Source organism: Megascapheus bottae, chromosome 18 (genome assembly GCF_031878675.1).
Source record: "Megascapheus bottae isolate mThoBot1 chromosome 18, mThoBot2.hap1, whole genome shotgun sequence".
Taxonomy (NCBI): domain Eukaryota; kingdom Metazoa; phylum Chordata; class Mammalia; order Rodentia; family Geomyidae; genus Megascapheus; species Megascapheus bottae.
The window spans coordinates 26,398,134-26,417,236 of NC_143526.1; the positions used below are offsets into that span (position 1 = coordinate 26,398,134).

General features: G+C 53.8%; 1 protein-coding gene across 2 annotated transcripts; it reads right to left on the bottom strand.

The window, feature by feature from the left end:
- Positions 1-267: 267 nt before the first annotated feature.
- Positions 268-18,993, bottom strand: Hspa12b (heat shock protein family A (Hsp70) member 12B). Of its 2 annotated transcripts, XM_090352056.1 has the most exons (14): positions 18,833-18,993; positions 16,951-17,096; positions 13,484-13,543; positions 11,650-11,747; positions 10,382-10,506; positions 7,094-7,280; positions 6,665-6,769; positions 6,285-6,401; positions 4,423-4,597; positions 3,500-3,586; positions 2,953-3,057; positions 2,594-2,852; positions 2,067-2,170; positions 268-1,648 (listed from the first exon to the last, which is right to left on the bottom strand). In XM_090352056.1, exons 3-14 carry the CDS (start codon positions 13,524-13,526, stop codon positions 993-995), a joined length of 2,061 nt encoding a protein of 686 aa, XP_090208182.1. In that variant the 5' UTR covers positions 13,527-13,543; positions 16,951-17,096; positions 18,833-18,993; the 3' UTR covers positions 268-992. The 2 variants fall into 2 exon arrangements, with proteins under 2 accessions (XP_090208182.1, XP_090208181.1); XM_090352055.1 differs by lacking the exon at positions 16,951-17,096 and having other exon boundaries at positions 18,833-18,992.
- Between the last annotated feature and the right edge of the window lie 110 nt (positions 18,994-19,103).

Genomic DNA, 19,103 nt, shown 5'->3' on the forward strand with positions numbered 1-19,103 from the left:
AGGCAGGGATGCTGGCATGGCGAGCCTCAGCGGGAAGTGTACAGGTGGTGGTATTTTTAGGCTTGAGCCCAGGTGCCCTGTGAGTTTGGATGGGGAATGGCCTCCAGCACTGGCCACAGCGAGGGTCCTAAGGCTCTGTGGCGTACTTGCAAGAGGAAGCAGCACCCCCTTCTGGCCAGTTCCTCCCCTATGTGCAGGTGAAACTCCTGTATCTTCATACAGGCCTTCCACACTACTCCCATTATTGGGGTCTCCGCTCACAGGGCACCAGCAGGCTTCCCCGGGAACTTAAGGCTTTATTGTCACTTCAGAGTGGACTCTCAGGCAGGTGGAGCTGTTGCATGTCTTCATTGGTGGGAAGTGACCCATCTCACACTTGGGGAAAGTGAAGCCCATGGTGAGCAGGGACTTTTCTCTAATGGCACACCAATGAGTGACAGGCTGGGCCCAGCCCCCATTGCTCCCTCTGTTCTTACTATTCTCTCCCCAACCACACACATATCCCCTCAAAACTCACATCCCCTCACCATAACAACATACAATATCTCCCATGAGTAACTACCGCCCTTCTACAACAGGTAGTGAGCACCACATCCGGGACGGTGTGATTATACTTGTGTCCTCTGTCCACTGCCATTTTCCTGTGGTATGGCATTGCTCTGCCCAGCCCCCTATGGCAGGAGCCCATCCATTAGTGAAGACCCGCCCCTCGGGCCCAGGCCCTGCACAGTCTCCTTCCCACACGAGACATCGAGGCCATCTCCTGGACTTGTGCATTCTGTCTTCAGGGTCACACGCCTCCAGGCAACCCCTTCAGTCTCAGGCAGGGGAGCAAGGCCCAATCCCGCGGCGAGTCCCCGCCCCCCATGACCTCACCTCTCCCGGCTGGAGGGCGGGGCCAGGGGCGCTGACCTCGGAAGCCGCGCGTAGCTACTCGGGGACGGGGGAGGGCCGGGCAGGGCCGAGGGGGCTGGCGCTGCGCCGGGGAGGCCTCAGTTGGAAAGAAAGTCGATGGCGGCCCGCACGGAGCGATTGGTGCTGACGTCGACGGCGGTGACCTTAATCTCGGTGTCGCCGAACTGCATGGCGGCGCGGATCTCGCGGCGGCCGGGGGGTGCGCCGGCGCCATCGGAGCCGCCGTCGGCGGGCTCGAGCTCCAGGCTGAGGGCGCCGCACTTGCGCACGCCGGGGTCGGTGATGAAGCGCGCGTCCTCGGCGGCGCAGCAGTACAGGTTGATGAGCACGCGCCGCTGGCCGGGCCGCGCGGGGCAGTAGCTGCGCCGCACCTCCTCGCCCAGCGCCACCGACTGCTCGGCGGTCACGAAGCGCTCGAAGACGTCGGTGCACCAGCGGCGGCCGTCCCGCACCAGCAGTTTGTCGGGCGGGTGGCGCCCGGCCACGAAGCGGTTGAGCACGCCCACGCCGTAGGTGAGCGGCGAGCGGCGCACCCGCACCACGCCCGGGGCCTGGCCGAAGAGCACGGCGCCCTTGAGGATGGTGAGGCCCACGTCGTGCGGAACCACCACGCGCAGGCCGTGGGCGCCCAGCGCCGCCTGCACGGCGTGCTGCAGCACCGCCGACTCCGCGAAGCCGCCCACCAGGAACAGCAGCTTCACGCCCTGCACCTCGGGCCGCGCCAGCAGAGCCTCTGCGGGGCAGTGGGGAGTGGGGAGGAAAGTCACTGAGGCCACCGCTTCCGCGGCGATGTCCCCTCCCCCGCCACTAAACACCTCTCGGTGCTGATGCCACCCTGTCTGCTCAGGAGGCTGAGATCTGAGAATCGTGGTTCAAAGCCAGCCCAGGCAGAAAACTCCATGAGACTCTTTCTCCAATTGACCCCAAGAAAAGGAAAGGAAGGAAGAGGGAGCAGAGAGGGTGGGAAAAGAAAGGAAAAACTGGAGGCCGTGGCTCAAAGAGGCCGTATGATTACCACTGCAATACATACTCCAGCCTGCACAGGTGACCGTGGGTCTCATCCGTACAGGGAGGTGTGGTAATTTCCGGGTACTAATGAGGCTTCTTCCCAAATCCAGAGTTAAATGAACAGACAGGGCCCAGACGCTCACCTATATGCTGGATGATCCCGTTGACCGTGGGCTGAAAGAGCTCGTTCATGGCCTCACACGACATCCGGAGCATCCCTTGAGAGGACCACTTTACGAAGTTCACACTGTAGGTGGCAAGAAGTGGGCACAGGCCCATGGGTCAGAGCCCAGCTGCTTCTGGCAGTCCTCATTCCCTAGCCCTGTCTCCAGGTGGGGTGCCCGGGCACTGACTGCGGATTGTGTGTGAATGGGTGGACACTGGTATCTTATCCTCAACCCCCGGATATGTATGACCTTGCTGTGTGCCGCAGTGGCTGGCGGGGCAGGGTGAAAACACACACTTGTACCTCCCCTTGCCAAGTTCGGGCAGCACGGCCCCTGCCCTAGATGCAGTACCTGCAGCTCTGAGTACTCCCATCTCTGTCTGGGGTGCTTATGTGGAACCCATCAGGAGGGCAGTCCCCCCATCCGCCGGCGCTCAAGACTCTCGCAGGGACAGTTCCTAGCGGCAGATCCTGCGTGAGCCCCCCTCCTCCCTCCCCGCCCACCTGCTCCTGCGCAGGGCCGTCTCCACGTTGTGTCCTCGTTGCTTGCGGTAGAAGTCAATGAAGGAGAAGGGCAGCGAGATGTTGAGTGCCCCCGCGCGGTGCGGGGCCGCCGTGCGTTTGCGGGCCTCGAAGGCGATGGTCAGATCCACCCAAGCCGCGGGCCGTTGCCTTTTGAAGGTGGCGATGAAGTCCTCGCCAAAGATGCGGCACAGTAGCTGCTCGAAGGCCAAGTCCACTCCCACCGCGCCGTAGGGGCCGCCTGCGGTGGGGCAGGGGACGGGCGGGTGTCAGCGCCCAGGCGGCCGCCAGGGGCCGCTGGCGGGGCCGGCACGCGCTGGGTGGGCAGCGAGGGCCCTCACCGGACGCCTTGTAGAGCTCCTTGAGAGTGCCGTGGGGCTGCTCCAGCTGGTGCACGGTCAGGTCCACGGTGCCACCTCCGCAGTCCGCCACCATGTAGCGGTCTCCTGCAGCCGAGGGCGGGAAAACACTGTCTCTTCACTCAGGGACTCCTCTAACCTCCACCCCTGCCCCAGGTCCCAGGCCCAGCCTGTGTGTGTGTGTGTGTGTGTGTGTGTGTGTGTGTGTGTGTGTGTGTGTGTGTGTGTGTGTGTGTGTGTGTGTGTGTTCAGGTGATTGGCCCAGCCTGTGTGTGTGTGTGTGTGTGTGTGTGTGTGTGTTCAGGTGATTGGCCCAGCCTCTGTGTGTGTGTGTGTGTGTGTGTGTGTGTTCAGGCTCAAGGTGTGGGAGAGGATTAGAAATGGTTCATCCACGGGTGTCTGTGGAGAATCTCCTGAAGGAGTGGGCTTGGGGGTGCGGTTATGCGCAGGGTGGGACGCGGGGCGGCTGTGTGGGGACTGCACGGGAGGCTGAGGAAGAAGGAACAGTCGTGGTGGCGGTGCTGCTCACCTGCTTGCAGCTCTGCCCACAGCTCTCCTACCCCCGACTCCACCAGGAATGTGCGGCTGTGCCGGGACCTCCGCAGCTGCTCACGGGCTGGGTTTAGAGGATGGCAGAGAAGTGAGATTAGAAGGAGCCACCACCTTCAACCCCATCTTCCTTGCCAAGCTCCCCTCCCAGCCACCCCAGCACCTGGAGCAGAGAGTGCACAAACTCCTATGTGCCTCTTTTATGAGAGGCAATGCTGAGTCCAAACCCCCAGCCCTGTATCCAATAGCTGGGGGAGGTTTTGTTGTTGTTGTTGTTTTGACCCAGGACCTTCCCTTAAACCAAGAGGAATCAGACCACAAACAGACCTTGGACTCTGAGGTGCTAGATTGGGGGACACTGGGTATCTGAGGGGAATGTGTGACTTGGGATCTCTCCTCCCTCTCCCTCTCCCTCTTCCTCTCCCCCTCCCCTCCCCCCTCTCTCTGGAAGATGATCAAGAATGAGCAGACTTTGGTGGTCTCAGTGCTTGGTCCCGGCCTCAGGAGCTTTGGAGCTGCTGAGGAATAGGGCTGGGGCTCTTAGAACACGACAGTGGATGCAGTGTCTCCAAAGGAGGACAGCGGCGAGGGCTGGCTTTCTACTTCATCAGTGCCCACAGGGAAAATTAAGCCTCTCCCATCTGCAAACTCAATGCAGGCTGAGTCCTATCTTTCTCAGACCTTGTTCCCTTGGGCAACATGACCTGTGGGCTCCGAGGGTGGTGCTCTGTCTCCCCCTCAGACTGAACTCCAGGATGTTTCTGTCCCTTCAGATTGGGTCTCTTGCAGGTTAACAGCTTTCTTTCTTTTATTCAAAGTATCTTTGATTTTCATGTGTCTTGGCCCTTCCGAAGGCACATGTCTCCAGGCCCAGTGCTAGGCAGTATCCCTGGAGGGGCTCACCCTGCCGGAAGCTGGAGTCTATGGATCGGCGCTCTCCCAGGCGCCCACTGCCAGGGTTCCGGCTGCTCAGGTCCATGAGCTGGTGCAGACGCAGCTTCCGGCAGTATACAGAGGCAGCCTCTGGCTCCAGGGCGATGAGTAGTTGTTCAGCATTCTCTCGAGACACCAGGCCAGCCTGGGGATGGGGTGTATGTATGGCGGGGGGGGGGGGGGAAGAGGTGGTGGACAGGATGGGGCAACATGATGGACTAACAGCTAAGAAAGTATCTGGGGTTCCCACCTCCTCCTTTTGTGTCATATCCCACCCATGCCAGGCTGCGAGGCCCCGTCATGCTGCATGTTTAGAGCTTCCTAACAGCTACTATGTGACCAGGCTGGGAAAGGTCATGGCCGTGGCAAAAGGGTTGCCCAGCAGGAAGGAAAGGGGTAGCTGCAGCCAGGTGCCCCTTCCCAGGCTGTAGGGCTGGTCAGCCAAGCACCTGTTGGGATGTTAGCCAGGGCTCTGGCACAGTGTGGAGGATGCAGTGGACAGAGGAGATTGCGGGGCCCCACCGCTCACCAGGCTGGAGTCAGACACTGGCCAGAGGCCACCCCACTCCCAGAAGAACTTTGTTCCCAGAGAATCTGCTATAGTAGGAAGGTAACAATGAAACTGCAGGCACTGAGGCCAGTGGGAGAGGGGGAGACACTTGGGTTCTATTGTTCCCTACACAAGAGCAAAGGATCCCTTTGGGAAGTTCTTTAGGGTTTATAGGGTTCTCTAGACTCTGAGCAGATGGGTTAGCCCTTCCTGAGCTGGCAGGAGGGAAGAAACAGGGTATGTAAGCAGGCAGGGGATGCTAGAGTGGGGATGTTTATTGAGGTTGAGGATAGCCTGGCTTCCATCCTGGTACCTGCAGATATACTCACTGTGCCCCCTGCCACTCCTCCCAGAGACAGACCAGATATCTGAATGACACCTGGCCACAGGTATGGATGTATTGGGGGCCTTGGTATCACTAAGGGGATCCACAGGCAACTTGAAGCTTTCATTTGGATGTTCTAAAATCCCAAGGGCAAGGCCAAGCCTGTGAAACTAACTCCTCTGGAGTAACTCTGTCTCCAGTGGGGCTGGTAGTGTCTGAGCCTCCGCCCCCAACCTTTCCCCAGTCCTTTGGGTATTTCAGTGACAGGAGGACCAGCACACACTGGCCACAATCACCTCCTTTCAGTTTCACAGTCCCTTTCCTCTGTTCAGGAACCTACAGTGACTGGGGCAGGGGTAGGAGTGTTCCTTAAAATCTGATGCCAGCTGAAGTGGGCATTCTTGATATCCTACCTGCTGCCAGGAGTGCTGGCTACTCATAGTACACAGCTGCTTTTGCACAACTCAAGGCCGAATAGGAATCACTTTGATTGATCAGGTGTCCCTCTCGGTCCCCCAGCAATCAATCAGTGACTGATGGGGACACTTGCTTCACTGTAGCCAATTCTTCCTCCAGAGCTCCTGTGGGCCCAGGCTCAGGGTGGACCCCAATAAAACCAATCCTCGCTCAGCATACTCATTTCCTGCTTCCTACCTCTCCCCCCCTCCCGCAGCTAACAGATGCCACACACATACACACCATGCCCCGCCCCCATCATAGGCTCTGCTTCTAGAAAACCTGACTTAAGACTTTGTCTCCACTGGGTTGGGCCTCTTGTCCATTTGCCTGTTTCTGAGGGCCTGTAGCTTTTCTTGGTGACAACAGCCTTCCCACATTCCTAAAAAGCCTGGCGGTCTTTGCTCAATGACTTGGTGGTCCCAAAGATGGCAGGAAACTGAGGTGTGGGCCCTCCAGAGCTTTCTCAGACAGTGTCCCCAGCCCCAGGCCCATCCTCACCAGGTAAGCGGCCTCCCGCATGAACTGCTTTGCTGGCTGTTTCCAGATGGCTGGCACCGTCAATACCCAGCGCACAGCGTCCTTCTCCGGCAGAGACGGGCACTGCTCTCTTAGCTCCTGGAGCAGGAGAGGCCAGTGAGGGGACAGTGGGCTAGGGGCATCTTCAGCCCTTTCTGGGAGTTGGAGGAGCTAATCAAACCCCAGGAAGGATTTTCTAGCTGAGTTGGAAGAGTGCCCCCTCCCCACTGGTTCTGGTACAGGTTCTACAGACAGGAAGACAGGAGATTGGGGAAGATGACTAGTGACCACCCGACCTATGGACAGGAGACAGGAAGGAACAGGAAGGTTTGGAGTCCCTGCCCTGTGGCAGAGCAGCACACCTGCAGGGCATGCTCCTTGAAGAAGCGGAGGGCATGGGCGAACACCTCCAGGGCCGGCATCTTCTTCCCATTTACCGCCTCTAGCTGGGTCTTCAGGGTGAGATCCTGGCAAGGATACTGGTCATTACGCAGGAAGGGGCTCAAAGCTTGGCGCCATTTCCTGGAGTTTCCCAACCTCTTTCACCCTAGCCCTACAGGTAGCTCGGCTCCTGGCTCTTCTCAGTCCTGCCCCTCTTGTAATCTATGCTCACCTGAGCCCTGCCCACCTAAGCCCCGCCCACACCACGGAAGCCATGCCCATCTCCAGGTTCCTTCCGCCCCTCTTTAGCTGGCCCACTTACCCATCCTGTGTCTCACCCTCCACTAACCCTGCCCCTTCCCGGCCCTGTCCTGCCTTCCTGGCAGAAGCCTGGCTCTATGGTGACTCACAGTGGCGCTATGGATCTTCATCTTGAACTTTTCAAAGTAGAGCCAGTCCCGTGCCTCCTCGGGGTCTAGGTCGTGGTAGTAATCCCGGGCAGTGTAGCCAAAACTGTGAAAGGTGCCCTCCGGGGTCAGCAGTAGACAAGTAGGAGTCTTCTGGTGGGCCACGCCAGGGTCCCCGCCCTCCCATTTCCTGCCAAGGCACAGGGAGGTCAGTGGTGTCTGTGGCTGCCTCTACCTTCCCTTAGTTGGGGATGCGGGGCCAGTGTGATCCTGGGGCAGGACACAACTCTGAGCCTCAGTCCTTCCATCTACAGAATGAGAATAATAATAGTGCCTCTCAGGGTTGTGATGAAGAGCAAATGACACCCAACTAAATCTCCACAAACACTCCTGTGGATCCTCCCCCACCCCAACTGATCCCTGGCCTTTCTCTTAACCCAACCAGGTACCTCATTTTACCTCTGTACTCTTACAAACGGCAGCCAACCCATCATCCACTGGCCTGGATCTGTCCTTGTCCTCTTCAAGGCTATCTTCCAAGGCCAGGCTCCTTCAAAGTCTGTCTGTCTGTCTGTCTGTCTCTCCCTCTTCTCTGGACCAACCTCCCTTTCCTTTCCTTCTTCCTTTCCCTTCCCTCTCTCCCTCTCTCCTCCCTTCCTTCTCCCTCCTTCGCTCCTTCCCTTCCTCCCTCCTTCCCCTTCCCCTCCCCCCCTTCCCCTCCTTCTTCCCCTTCTCCTTCCCTTCCTTTCTTTTCCATTAAAGGCTGACACTCTACCACTTCCAGCTTTTTGTTGGAGATAGAGTCTCTCAGATTTGTCTCCCTGGGCTGGATTTGAACCCAGATCTTCAGATCTCAGCTTCTTGAGTAGCTAGGATTACAAGTATGAGCAATGGGCACCTAGCTCATGATCACTTCTATCTGATCCAGATCAGCAGCTATATTCCAGAAGACTGTACCTCAGCAGGTCTCCCAACCTGAATGATATAAACTTCTCTCTGCAGGCATTAGGGTAAAGCTCCCATGATCTAGTCCTGGCTGTTAATTAGAAAGAGTGAAGGACAGACGCCTATGGATCAGATCTATAATCCTAGATACTCTGTAGGGTAAATCTGGAGGACTGTGGTTTGAGGCCAGCCTGAATAGAAAAGTTTACTAAACTCTATCTCCAAAATATCCAACAAAAGTGGGGATGAAGCATGGCTCAAGTGGTAAATGCTAGAAAGTGAGCTGAGTAAACATGAGGTCCTGAATTAGAGGTGGGGAGGGAACATGCAGACAGACAGGGATGTGCATGCTGTACACATACATACCTCCTACCTCTGGCTATGTAATATAATGACCTGAACCACTTGCAAACTCTACCAGCAGAAAGGCCATCACCAAATGTGGTCCCTCAACTTTACCGCTCCAAAACTATGAACCAAAGTACCCTCCTCCTCCTCCTCCTCCTCCTCCTCCTCCTCCTCCTTCTTCTTCTTCTTCTTCTTTCCGGTCCTGGGGCTTGAACTCAGGGCCTGGGCACTGTCCTTGGGCTTTCTCAAGGCTAGCACTCTACCACTTGAGCCACAGCACCACTTCTGGCTTTTTCTATGTATGTGGTACTGAGTAATCAAACCCAGGTCTTTGTGCATGATGCTAGGCATGCACTCTAACACTACTCAAAACTCCCAGCCCCTTATTTATTTATTTGTTTATTGTCAATCCTGGGACATGAACTCAAGGCCTCGGCAGTTTGTCCTTGGGCTTTCTCAAGGCTAGCGCCCTGTCACTTGAGCCACAGCACTACTTCCAGCCTTTTCTGTGTATGTGGGACCAAGGAATCAAACCCAGGGCTTCGTGCATGCTAGGCGAGCACTCTACCACTAGGCCACACTCCCAGGATTTAAACACATCTTTTATATCTAGAGATGTGTGACTTGTTCATCCCTGAACCTCTGTCATTTTATTTTTCATTTTGCCTGTGTGGGAACTAAGAATCAGCCTCTGGAAAGGTAACCTTCTGAGATCTGAGCACAAGTTTTCAAAGGACACTCATTGCAGCAATGTGTATGAATATGTGAAAAATGGGAGAGGAAAAATCCCAAAAAACTATCATTAGAAGGATGAGCAATGACACGGGGGTGTCCAGTGGAACAGGACACAGCTGTCTAAAGGAAGTAGAACTCTGTATGAACTGATAGGGAACATGGACGAACCAGTGCTATTAGTGTTGCAAACTTAAAAGGAGGTGGGTTGTATGACAGCCTTTCTCTCTGTCCCTGCCCCACCCCCACCTCAGGCTCTCAGGTACTGGAATTACAGGCGTGCACTGCACAGACTTCCTACCTCTTTATTTTATTTATTTATTTATTTATTTATTTATTTTTTGCCAGTCCTGGGCTTGAGCTCAGGGCCTGAGCACTGTCCTTGGACTTTCTCAAGGCTAGAGCTCTACCACTTGAGCCTCAGCACCACTTCCGGCTTTTTTTCTATGTATGTGGTACCGAGGAGTTGAACCCGGGTCTTCATGCATGCTGGGCAAGCACTTTAACCACTAGGCCAAACTCCCGGCCTACCTTTATTTTTTTTTAAATGTGTGTGTGCATGCGTGTTTGCATGTAACCCAGAAAAACATGTGTATTTTGTTGCAAATTCAAATTTTAAAATATTTAAATGTAAACAATTTCAAATTTGAAATAAAAACTAAATCCCTAGCTTGGGGTTGTAGCTCAATAGTAGAGCATTTACCTAACATACTACCAGGCCCAAAGTTTGATCCCCTAAACTGTAATAAATAAATAAAAACATAAATTGAAATAAAAAATAAAATCTGAGCAGGTGCCTGTGGCTCACACCTATAATCCTAGCTACTCAGGAGGCTGAGATCTGAGGATCACAGGTTTAAGGCCGCTCTGGCAAGAAAGTCTGTGAGACTCTTATCTCTAACCACCAGAAAACCAGAAGCTATTCTATGGCTTAAGTGGTAGGGCATTAGCCTTGAGCTGAAAAAGTTCAGGACAGTGCTCAGGCCCAGAGTTCAAGCCCTACCACAAACACACACACACACACACACACACACACACACACACACAAATCTTATTTTCTGCAGGGTGTAGGAGAGCTCCCACTGAGCACTGAAACCTGTCCCCCAACCTCTGTCCCAATGGTGAACCAGATGAGAAATGGAGGGGGTTCAGAGAAGACCCCCCCTCCCCATCTCAGTGAGTATATGGCTAGGGCCAAGCCATCTCAGAGTTTGAGGACAACCCTCCCCCCATTTCCCATCTTCTTCCAGCCCAGCAGAACTTTACCTCATCATATGGATGGCCTCAGGGTCACTGGCAAAGCTGAAGGCATAACCACTGGACGTGGTGCCGAAGTCAATTGCCACCACCACAGAGAAGGGGACCTGTTGGGGGGCTCGAGTCTCCGGCTTCTGCAAGTTCAAGACCTAGAGTTTAGCAAGCAGCCAGCAGGGACCAGCCAACTGCCAACAGGGAACATTTCCAGGTCCTGAGAAGTCCCTCCCTAGCTCACTTTCTCTGCTCCCTTCCTAGATTCCCCTCTGTTCCCAGCTCCAGGCTGAGTTCTGGATGTCAGCGGCTCTGAAAATCCAAGGTCCTAAGGTAGTGGGCCTTGCACATTTGCACTCAAGTATCTGTTTTGCTGCTTCCAATTCTCACCCACCTTGTGCCTGGTTTTTCTCGTCCTACCCCCATCTCACCCCATCTTCACAGCCTGCCACCACTAGGCCCAGCTGGGAGCAATTTCATTTCTCTGGGCAGCTTTATAGCACATGGACCTGTGTGTATTTCATCTTCTTTCTTTGGGTGGCTACAGTGACACAAACCAGACTCTTGTCTGGTTTTATAACAGAGAGAAAGCCTCTGCACATGCAGAGTGGACCCTGGTTTTTCTCAGTCTCTCTGAGAACAATGGAGTTCCCAAGCTGGATTGCCAGGGAAAGACTCTCTAGGGCATTTTGGGGTTACCCAGGAATATGGGGGGATGGGGGGCATGTACTGGAAACTTCAAGTGAGCAGTTTCCAAACTTTTTTTTTGTTGTTGTTGATTGGAGGGTTTGAACTCAGGGCCTGTGTGTTATCCTGAGTTCTTTTTCTCAAGGCAAGCACTCTACCACTTTGAGTCATAGTACCAGTTGGCGGCTAACTGGAGATAAGAGTCTCACAGTTTTTCTTGTCTTTCTTGCCCAGACTGGCTTTGAACCTTGATCCTTAGATCTCAGCCTCCTGATTAGCTAGGATAACAGGTGTGAGCTACCAATGCCTAGCCACATACATCTTCTGCCCAGATATGGCTTGGTTTAAGGTGGGGCTGTGGTTGGCAGGTGGGGTTAGTAGCCCTGGCCCCAGTGTTCTAAGGACCTAGAAAAACCACATACCTGCTCTCCACCAGCCCCAATGGATCCAACATGACATCCTACAGTCTAGTGCCACGGTCAGCATTTGACTCAAGTCTCCTTCTTTTTCGCTCCTACCCTGCTATTTCCTGCCATGGCTCAGCCAGGCACAACCCTCCTTCATGCTACCTAGGCCCTTCCACTGTTCTCTGGGCTTACCGGAGACTGGGAGGGTGTAAGGGGGGCAATGCCACAGCTCTCCTGGGTCCTTGGGGAGCCGGGTGGACTGGGCGCTGGGGACCGTTCTGGGCTGGAGCCTGTGGAGAAAAAAGGGCAAATTACCCTGGAACCATCAGCAGCTGGGTCTGGTAGCGGGAGCTGCTCTGTCAGCCCTTGCTGGTCAGAGCAAGGGTCCCCTCCCGTGGTAGGAGTTAGTTTGAGGCAAACTCTCCCTGGAAAGTGACCTACATATCGCCTTGGCTAAGTGTCACCCCCAGAATCCCTTAGATACAGAAGAGAAGACTTGTGCGTATGTGGGTGGGGGGGAGGAGGTAACTGAGCCCAGAGATGGGTCCTGAGGCGCCACAGCCAGGAAAGAAGGGAGCTTCAGACACATAATGGCTGGGAGACAGGGCAGCCAGCCCAGAGGTGGGGCTGTGCCGCTCAGCTAAAGTTCGGCCACATGGTTCTAATCAAGACTTGAGGCAACTCCCCTTTCCCCCTTTCCCTCCCCTCTCCTAGCCACAGACAGACCCAGCTGGCCGCCTGGGGACACAGGGGAGGGAGGACAGCACCTCCCCCAATCCAGCCTGCTCCTAAGGACATATGCAAAACTAGGAAGTCTGGTTACCTGTCTCCTCCCCACCTCTCCGCAAAGAACCACACACATATACAGACCCAAGCTAGCACTGGGGAGGACAAATGGCCTCACTGAGACCTTCTTGCAGGCCCAGGATTTGGCTTGCCCTGAGGGTGAGAGACAGCACAGAAGCCATCAGGTGGCAGCTCCAGGTCCAGCTTAAAGGATGAGGCAACTCACAGGATGGAGGTTGCTGGACTAGCTAGACACCCAAGGTGATCTTTGCTGAGGGTCATCAGAGTAAGGGGTGCGGGGTTCACTTGAGACCCAAGAAGGAGGACAGTAATTGGGCTGAACAGTGGCGAGGGACCAGGCATGAAGACCCCTGGATAAACTGGCACACCCGAAGAGGCTGCACACTGGGCTAGGGCAGAGGGCCCTGCTCTTCACCCGCAGTCTGGCCAAGGGGCTCTAAACAGGGCATGCTCACTGGCCCCGGGCAAATACATAAGGGGCTGGGGAGGAGGAGGTCCTGGGAAGAGACTGTAGTCTGGAGGGGCAGGGACGTGAGAGTCACATTCTGCGGGCCCTCTTTCCAGCACAACTCGGTCCTGCCACCAGCTCTAGCTTGAGAGGCCAAGTTGCTGTGGCTATAGCCTGGGAAGGGAGGCAGGAAGGAAGGGCCCAGCCCGCCAGGTCTTTGTGAATGGACTTCCTGAGGAGTGTTCTCCTGCCTGCCCTGCCTCCCACCCCCGCAGAGCCAGAGCTCACTCTGGGACTGGGCCAAGTGCACAGAGCCCAGGGCTTACATGCCCACCAGCATATGCTTCCCTCAGGGTCCTAGGCACACAACTGCACAAAATATAGGCACAGGCATACAATCATATGCACACAGAGCCTCCCTGAGTGTGCAGGCATACACACACTGAACATTCCTGGGAACAAATCTGCTCAAAGCACATGAAGTCCCCCATATGTGCATAGAGCGTTTCTGTGAACAGGTTTACCCTAGGTACAAATACATTCAGATTCATCTTTACATACACAGACCTATGAACAGAATCTTCCCTGATTCGAACAAACACATCACACACACACACACACACACACACACACACACACACACACCACACACACATTCACAGTGTAGCTTTCAGAAGCCCTTGCTGGAGAGGTCCGTGTGGGCAGCAGCCAGTGAATATTTGTGCCCGGTGAGGGAGGTGTGGCCAGGATAGAGGGGTGAGGGGGTCTTACCGATGTACAGCCCCTGCAGGCCCATCTCTGGGACAGCCAGCATCCTTGCAGGCTCTGGAGCTGTCAACAGGAACACACAAACAGAATGAGGCTGAATTTTTCCTCTGCTCTTTATGTTTATTGATGCTACTTGTTTACTTTCGCCTGGAGTCCTTTGAAGCTAACCCAGACATCATGATGTTTCATCTATCAACTCCTCAGTATATCTCTCTAGCAGACAAAGATATTAGGGAAACCCCACACCACAACCCCATCATCATATCTAATCAAACTTCCAGCAAGTCCTTCATTCCCTTTTGAAGCTTAGATTCACTGACCCAGCTAGCTCAAAAACTGACTTCGCTATGTAGGAAATTGAAATCTTCTTCAATGTTTTCTGTTACCCTGTTGGTGTCCCTATTGGGACACCACTGAGGGGGGGGGGAAGGAGAGGGAAGAAGGAAGGGAGGGAGGGAGGGAGGGAAGGAGGAGAGACTGTCCCTGCTTGAGGGAACAAAGTCACACCCAGATAATCATGCAAGTGATTTTGAGATCAGAACTAACACGTGGGGCTGTGGCAGCAGTGTGGGATAGAGAGGGCCTGGGCTGAGCTATTATGCAGGCAGAACCCTGTAGACCCCTTTTCACATTTGATTTTATATGAAGAACAAGAGCATTTGGGGGGCCAGTATTAGGGTTTGAACTCAGCTTCACATTTGCTAGATAAGTTCTCTACCACTTGAACCATGCTCTTAGAATGCAACTGCAAGTCTTGATGGATTTGAAATGGCAGAGCAGGGGTAGAGCATGACCACCAGGCTTGGGCCGCATGTGAGGACAGAGTGCTGGGAGGCAATATGGAAGTAGAAGTCCAGAGGGGCTGGTGCAGCTCTCTAGGCTCCAGGTTGGTGACAGCTGAATACCTTGAGACAGAAGTGAAGACATTTTGGAGCAAGTAGCTCAAATCAACACAGTCGATTAGATTGGTCATGGGGGAGTAGGAAGAGAATGTCATGGTGGCATTGTCTGGCTCCACTGGGGAATGGATGGAACTGAAGAACGCTGGAGAAGGGACAGACTACTAGTGGGAAGGAACATAGTTTGGGGTGCAGTTTAAAACTAAGAGAACAGGGGCCGGGAGTTTGGCCTAGTGGTAGAGTGCTTGCCTAGCATGCACAAAGACCCAGGTTCAATTCCTCGGTACCACATACATAGAAAAAAAGCCAGAAATGGTGCTGAGGCTCAAGTGGTAGAGCTCTAACCTTGAGAAAGTCCAGGGACAGCTGAGCACAAGCTCACGACTAGCAAAAAACAAACAAACAAACAAAAAACAAACCCCAAAAAAAGGAAAACAAAAAAACCTAAGAGAACATAGATGGGTGCTGGTGGCTCATACCGATCACCCTAGCTACTCAGAGGGCTGAGATCTGACACTCAAAGTTCAAAACTAGACTAAACACGAAAGTCTGTGACACTCCTATCTCTAATTAACTACCAAAAAGCCAGATGTGGAGCTGTGGCTCAAGTGGTAGAGCACCAGCCTTGAAGGGAAAAGCTAAAGGACAATACCCAGGCCCAGAGTCCAAGCCCTAGCATACACACACACACACACACACACACACACACACACACACACCCGGAGAACATATATATTGGTCAGTCAGATGATATGTGATCTGGAAGTCAGGAAGAAATCTGAGTTGGAGATGTGTATTTGAGAGTCATTGGCACAGCCAGGTTGGCAGTGTACACGTAGAGGTGAAGGAGATGAGAGAGGAGAAGCCACACTAGAAGACTAAATAGGGGAAGGTTATGCGGCTTCATAAAGAGCACTATGAGAGAACGAGGTAAAACTAGATGCATTTAATGGGTCTTTGGATGGGACTACAAACACCTGTCTTCGTGGCTCAGGCAGGCAAGCTTGGTGAGATGTGAGTGAGAGGTGAATGGAGAAACTTGTCTGAGGTGAGGAGAGTGGCTTGAGGGAGGCAGGACATTTATTTTGTTTTATATGATAGGAGGAGCTCAAGCTTGTGTGTATCAAGTTCTAGGCACTGGGCTCTCTGGGTAGACTTTGCCAAATCTTTGCTGGCTTTGTTTCTCAGACTGTAACCTCAGGCCTGGCAGCATAGGCATCACCCAGTATCACCCAGAAGCTGGTTAAAAATGTATAGCCTCAGGACCTGTCTCTGACCTGCTGAATCGCAGCTTCTATTTTATGGGCATCCCCAGGTAATTCAGATGCATGTTTTAAAGTTTGAACAGGGGCTGTGCAAGAGTCTCTGAGGCCTATCAGTCTACAGACAACTGCTACTACTGTCCTTATCTACAGGCCTCGTTGCTCCTCTAAACAAAAGTAGGGGCTGTCCAGGGCCCACTCCCTTTCTGTGGCCTGGTCAGGAAGTTTTGCTAATAGAACACAAGCAGACAGAGAGCTGGACACTGGCGCACCCACACACACACATGTACACACCCTTGCTCATACACAGTTTGAATAAACCCAAGCCCATCATGGACACACCCAGACTCCCACATATTTTTGTGTGTTGCAGGGTACTCCTGTTTGACCAGCACCGTGAAGGTTTCCAGACACAGGCAGGCTTGCTGCCTCCAAGTACTCAGTTGGCTAGCTAGGAATCCGAATCAGAGGCAGGATGGGGCCTGGCTGTGGGTGTCCATAAAGCAACAAGATGATGCCAAGCAAAGAGGAAGCCAACAGAAGGGGTCAGTGGGGCCTTTGGGAGGCAGGAACAGGAGTCCAGCTCAGGGTGACAGAGTGGAATGCTGGCATTAGATTCTGCAAACTCCTCAGAGCTGACACTGCATCCCTTTTCCCAGTTCTTCATTCATTGACATCCCAGTGGTAGTTTGAAATCAGCCACGGTTGGGAGAATTTACACCACTGAAATCAGCAAACTGTCCATATCAGGTTTCTTTTTCTCTCTTAAGAAAGTTGATTGTAAACTATTTTCCCTCTCAGAGAGCTGTGACTGGATCAAAGCCACAAGAGCAGGGCTAACAACTCTATTTGTACATTTCAATTCTTCAGCAACCCTATATTAGGCATTTCTTCATACCATGTTCTCTGTGTTGAATGAAAGAATGAATGGATTTTCCGGATCAAAGCTATCACACCTAGATTTTCCAGGAAAAGACTAAGCTGTCACTCTAAGCTGGATTCTGCATTCCAGCTATGTGCCTATAATCTCTCCAATTCTGCAGCTTGTCAAGTTATCTAAGTGTGTGCTACACAAAATATCCCTATATTGAGGTCTTAAGCTGAGGGCCTATTATGGCACCTGGCATGTGTATGCCATGTCACCTCTCTGTGCCTCAATGCTCCCCCCCCCTCCTTTGAAGGTCATGGGACTTGAACTCTGGGCCTGGGCGCTGTCCCTGAGCTCTTCAGCTCAAGGCGACCACTCTACCCCTGGAGCTTCAGCCCCACTTCCCATTTTCTAGTGGTTAATTGGAGATAAGAGTCTCACGTTCTTTAGTGCTGGGCTGGCTTTGAACCTTGATCTTCAGATCTCAGCCTCCTGAATAGGTAGGATCATAGGTGTGAGCTACTACACCTGGCATCAGTGTTCTTTTCTATAAAATGGCTGACACTGGAGACTTATGAGGATCAAGTCTGGAAGGTATTGATAAAGAAAGCAAGTTGGACATGTGTAAACAGGTTTTCCTTTCACTGTATAGACTCTGCATTTTCACTTGTCTTACTGAGCATTTCACCTTATTTATCCTGAATTCACTGGAAAAGAAGTAGGAACTGAATCAATTTATGTTAAAGTTAAAGTTTCCTTTGATTACCTGAGAAACAGAAGTAGAAGATGGAAACTACACAAGAAGTCACACCATCCTGTATGTCTTTATACCCTATTCATGCATACCCCCCAAAAACAATTAAGGAGACTGGGATCAAGGGGCTCAGGATAAGTTAGGCCCCGAAAGCTAGATGTGGGCAGAATCTACAGCTAGAGCATGTGAGAAGGCAGACCTCTACTTCAGGGATTCACTAATTTCAGCCTGGTAATGCCTGTGAATTTGAGAGTAACTGGGTGGGGCACTTTGATTTACACAGAAAATAACTCCACTTTCTGTCTGCAAGAGCATGCCAAATTCTGGCCCCAGCATGACCCTTACTTAACCTACCCAGAGACAGCCCACACATGGACAGATTCCTAATTATTGGCCTCATGTCGACCTCTAGTCTTCATATTCCCCTTGACCCCTGACCCTGACTTGTCCAGTAGGTGTGACCCACATCTAAGACTTCCCTGAGTGTGCCCTTCCTCATAATATCTAGGTCTTTCTGTCCAAGGGAGAGGATTCTCTGAGATCTCTTCCTGGGCTGGTATAGGATGGGCCCTGGCAGGTGTGGGCTACTGCTGAATTTCAGGACTCCACAGATGAAGGTGTGGTCTAAGAGCAGACTCTGAGCTTCTGGGTTCCCCTTCTCCCTGTCCATGCTTCTTGGATTGTCAATGAGCTACATGAGGCCACAGGCGTTACTTCCAAGCCACAGAAGGGGCCAACCAACCAGGGCCCAAGGGCCAGATCAGAAATGGCACCTCCAAGGCTGCCCCTCCCTATTTCTGGAGAGGAGCCCTTGGGGAAAAGGTGGAGTGGAGTGGGGGAGGGCTCCTCCCTCCCATACTGGGGCAGAGGTGACAGAACTAGCTTCCCACAGCCCCTCCTTGTTCTCAACTTTGCTTTCCATATATCCTGACCCATCCCCTTGGCTCCTCATCACGGGAGCAGCCTGTTCACAAACAACCTTTGTGTCACAGCATCCTGAAGCCCTCCATCTCTGCCTAGCAGTGCTCAGTCACCTTGCTCATTGACCTGGCTCCTGGGTCCATCAGTTCACTGGAATCTGGTTAAAAGTCCCCTCCTGTCCACCCCCCACTTTCCAAGCTGTGCCAAGCTTTTGGGGGAATCTAGGTCCCCGGTGGAGGCGCCCACACTTTTATCACCCATCCACCACTCTCCAGCATCCTCAGATGCCCGGACCCTGACAGGCACCTCCCAAAATACACATGCATTTGACCACCAGTGTCCACTTGGGCTAAGCGGTAGCCTAACCACGACTAGCTCCCCAGGCAGGCCCCAGCCCCCAGGGGCTCTCCTGCCAGCCCTCCACCCGTTCTGGGTACAGGAATCCCCCCTGCTCCCCGACCCCCCCCCCCATGCAAGCAGAGTCTCAAAGCCCATCCCTGACCTGCAACCCCCGCTGAGTGACAGTGGCCTGCCAACAGTTCTGCCTGGAGACAGGAGCGTTTTCGTGGGGTCTCAACAACACCCCCCCCCCGCCCAGCCCCTCTCTTGGGGTTTGGGGAGCCCGGCAGCCTGCACCCCAGCACTCACCTCCGCCCTTCCGACGGCTCCTCGGGCTCCAACAACACACCGGGGATCCCGACCCACGACGCCTGTGGCAGCGCTGGCTCGACGTGCGCTCTGGCCCGCGGCCTCCAGCAGCTCTGGCCCTGCGCCGCCCACCGCGCCCGCTCCCCTTCCCTCCCCTCCCCTCCCCTCCCCCTCCCTCCCCCCTCCCGCCGGATGGCCTCGCTCCGGGCCCAGATGTGCGAGGTCGGGGCGGGGCCTGCCTGCGCCGGCCTCCGACGAGGGGGCCCCCCGC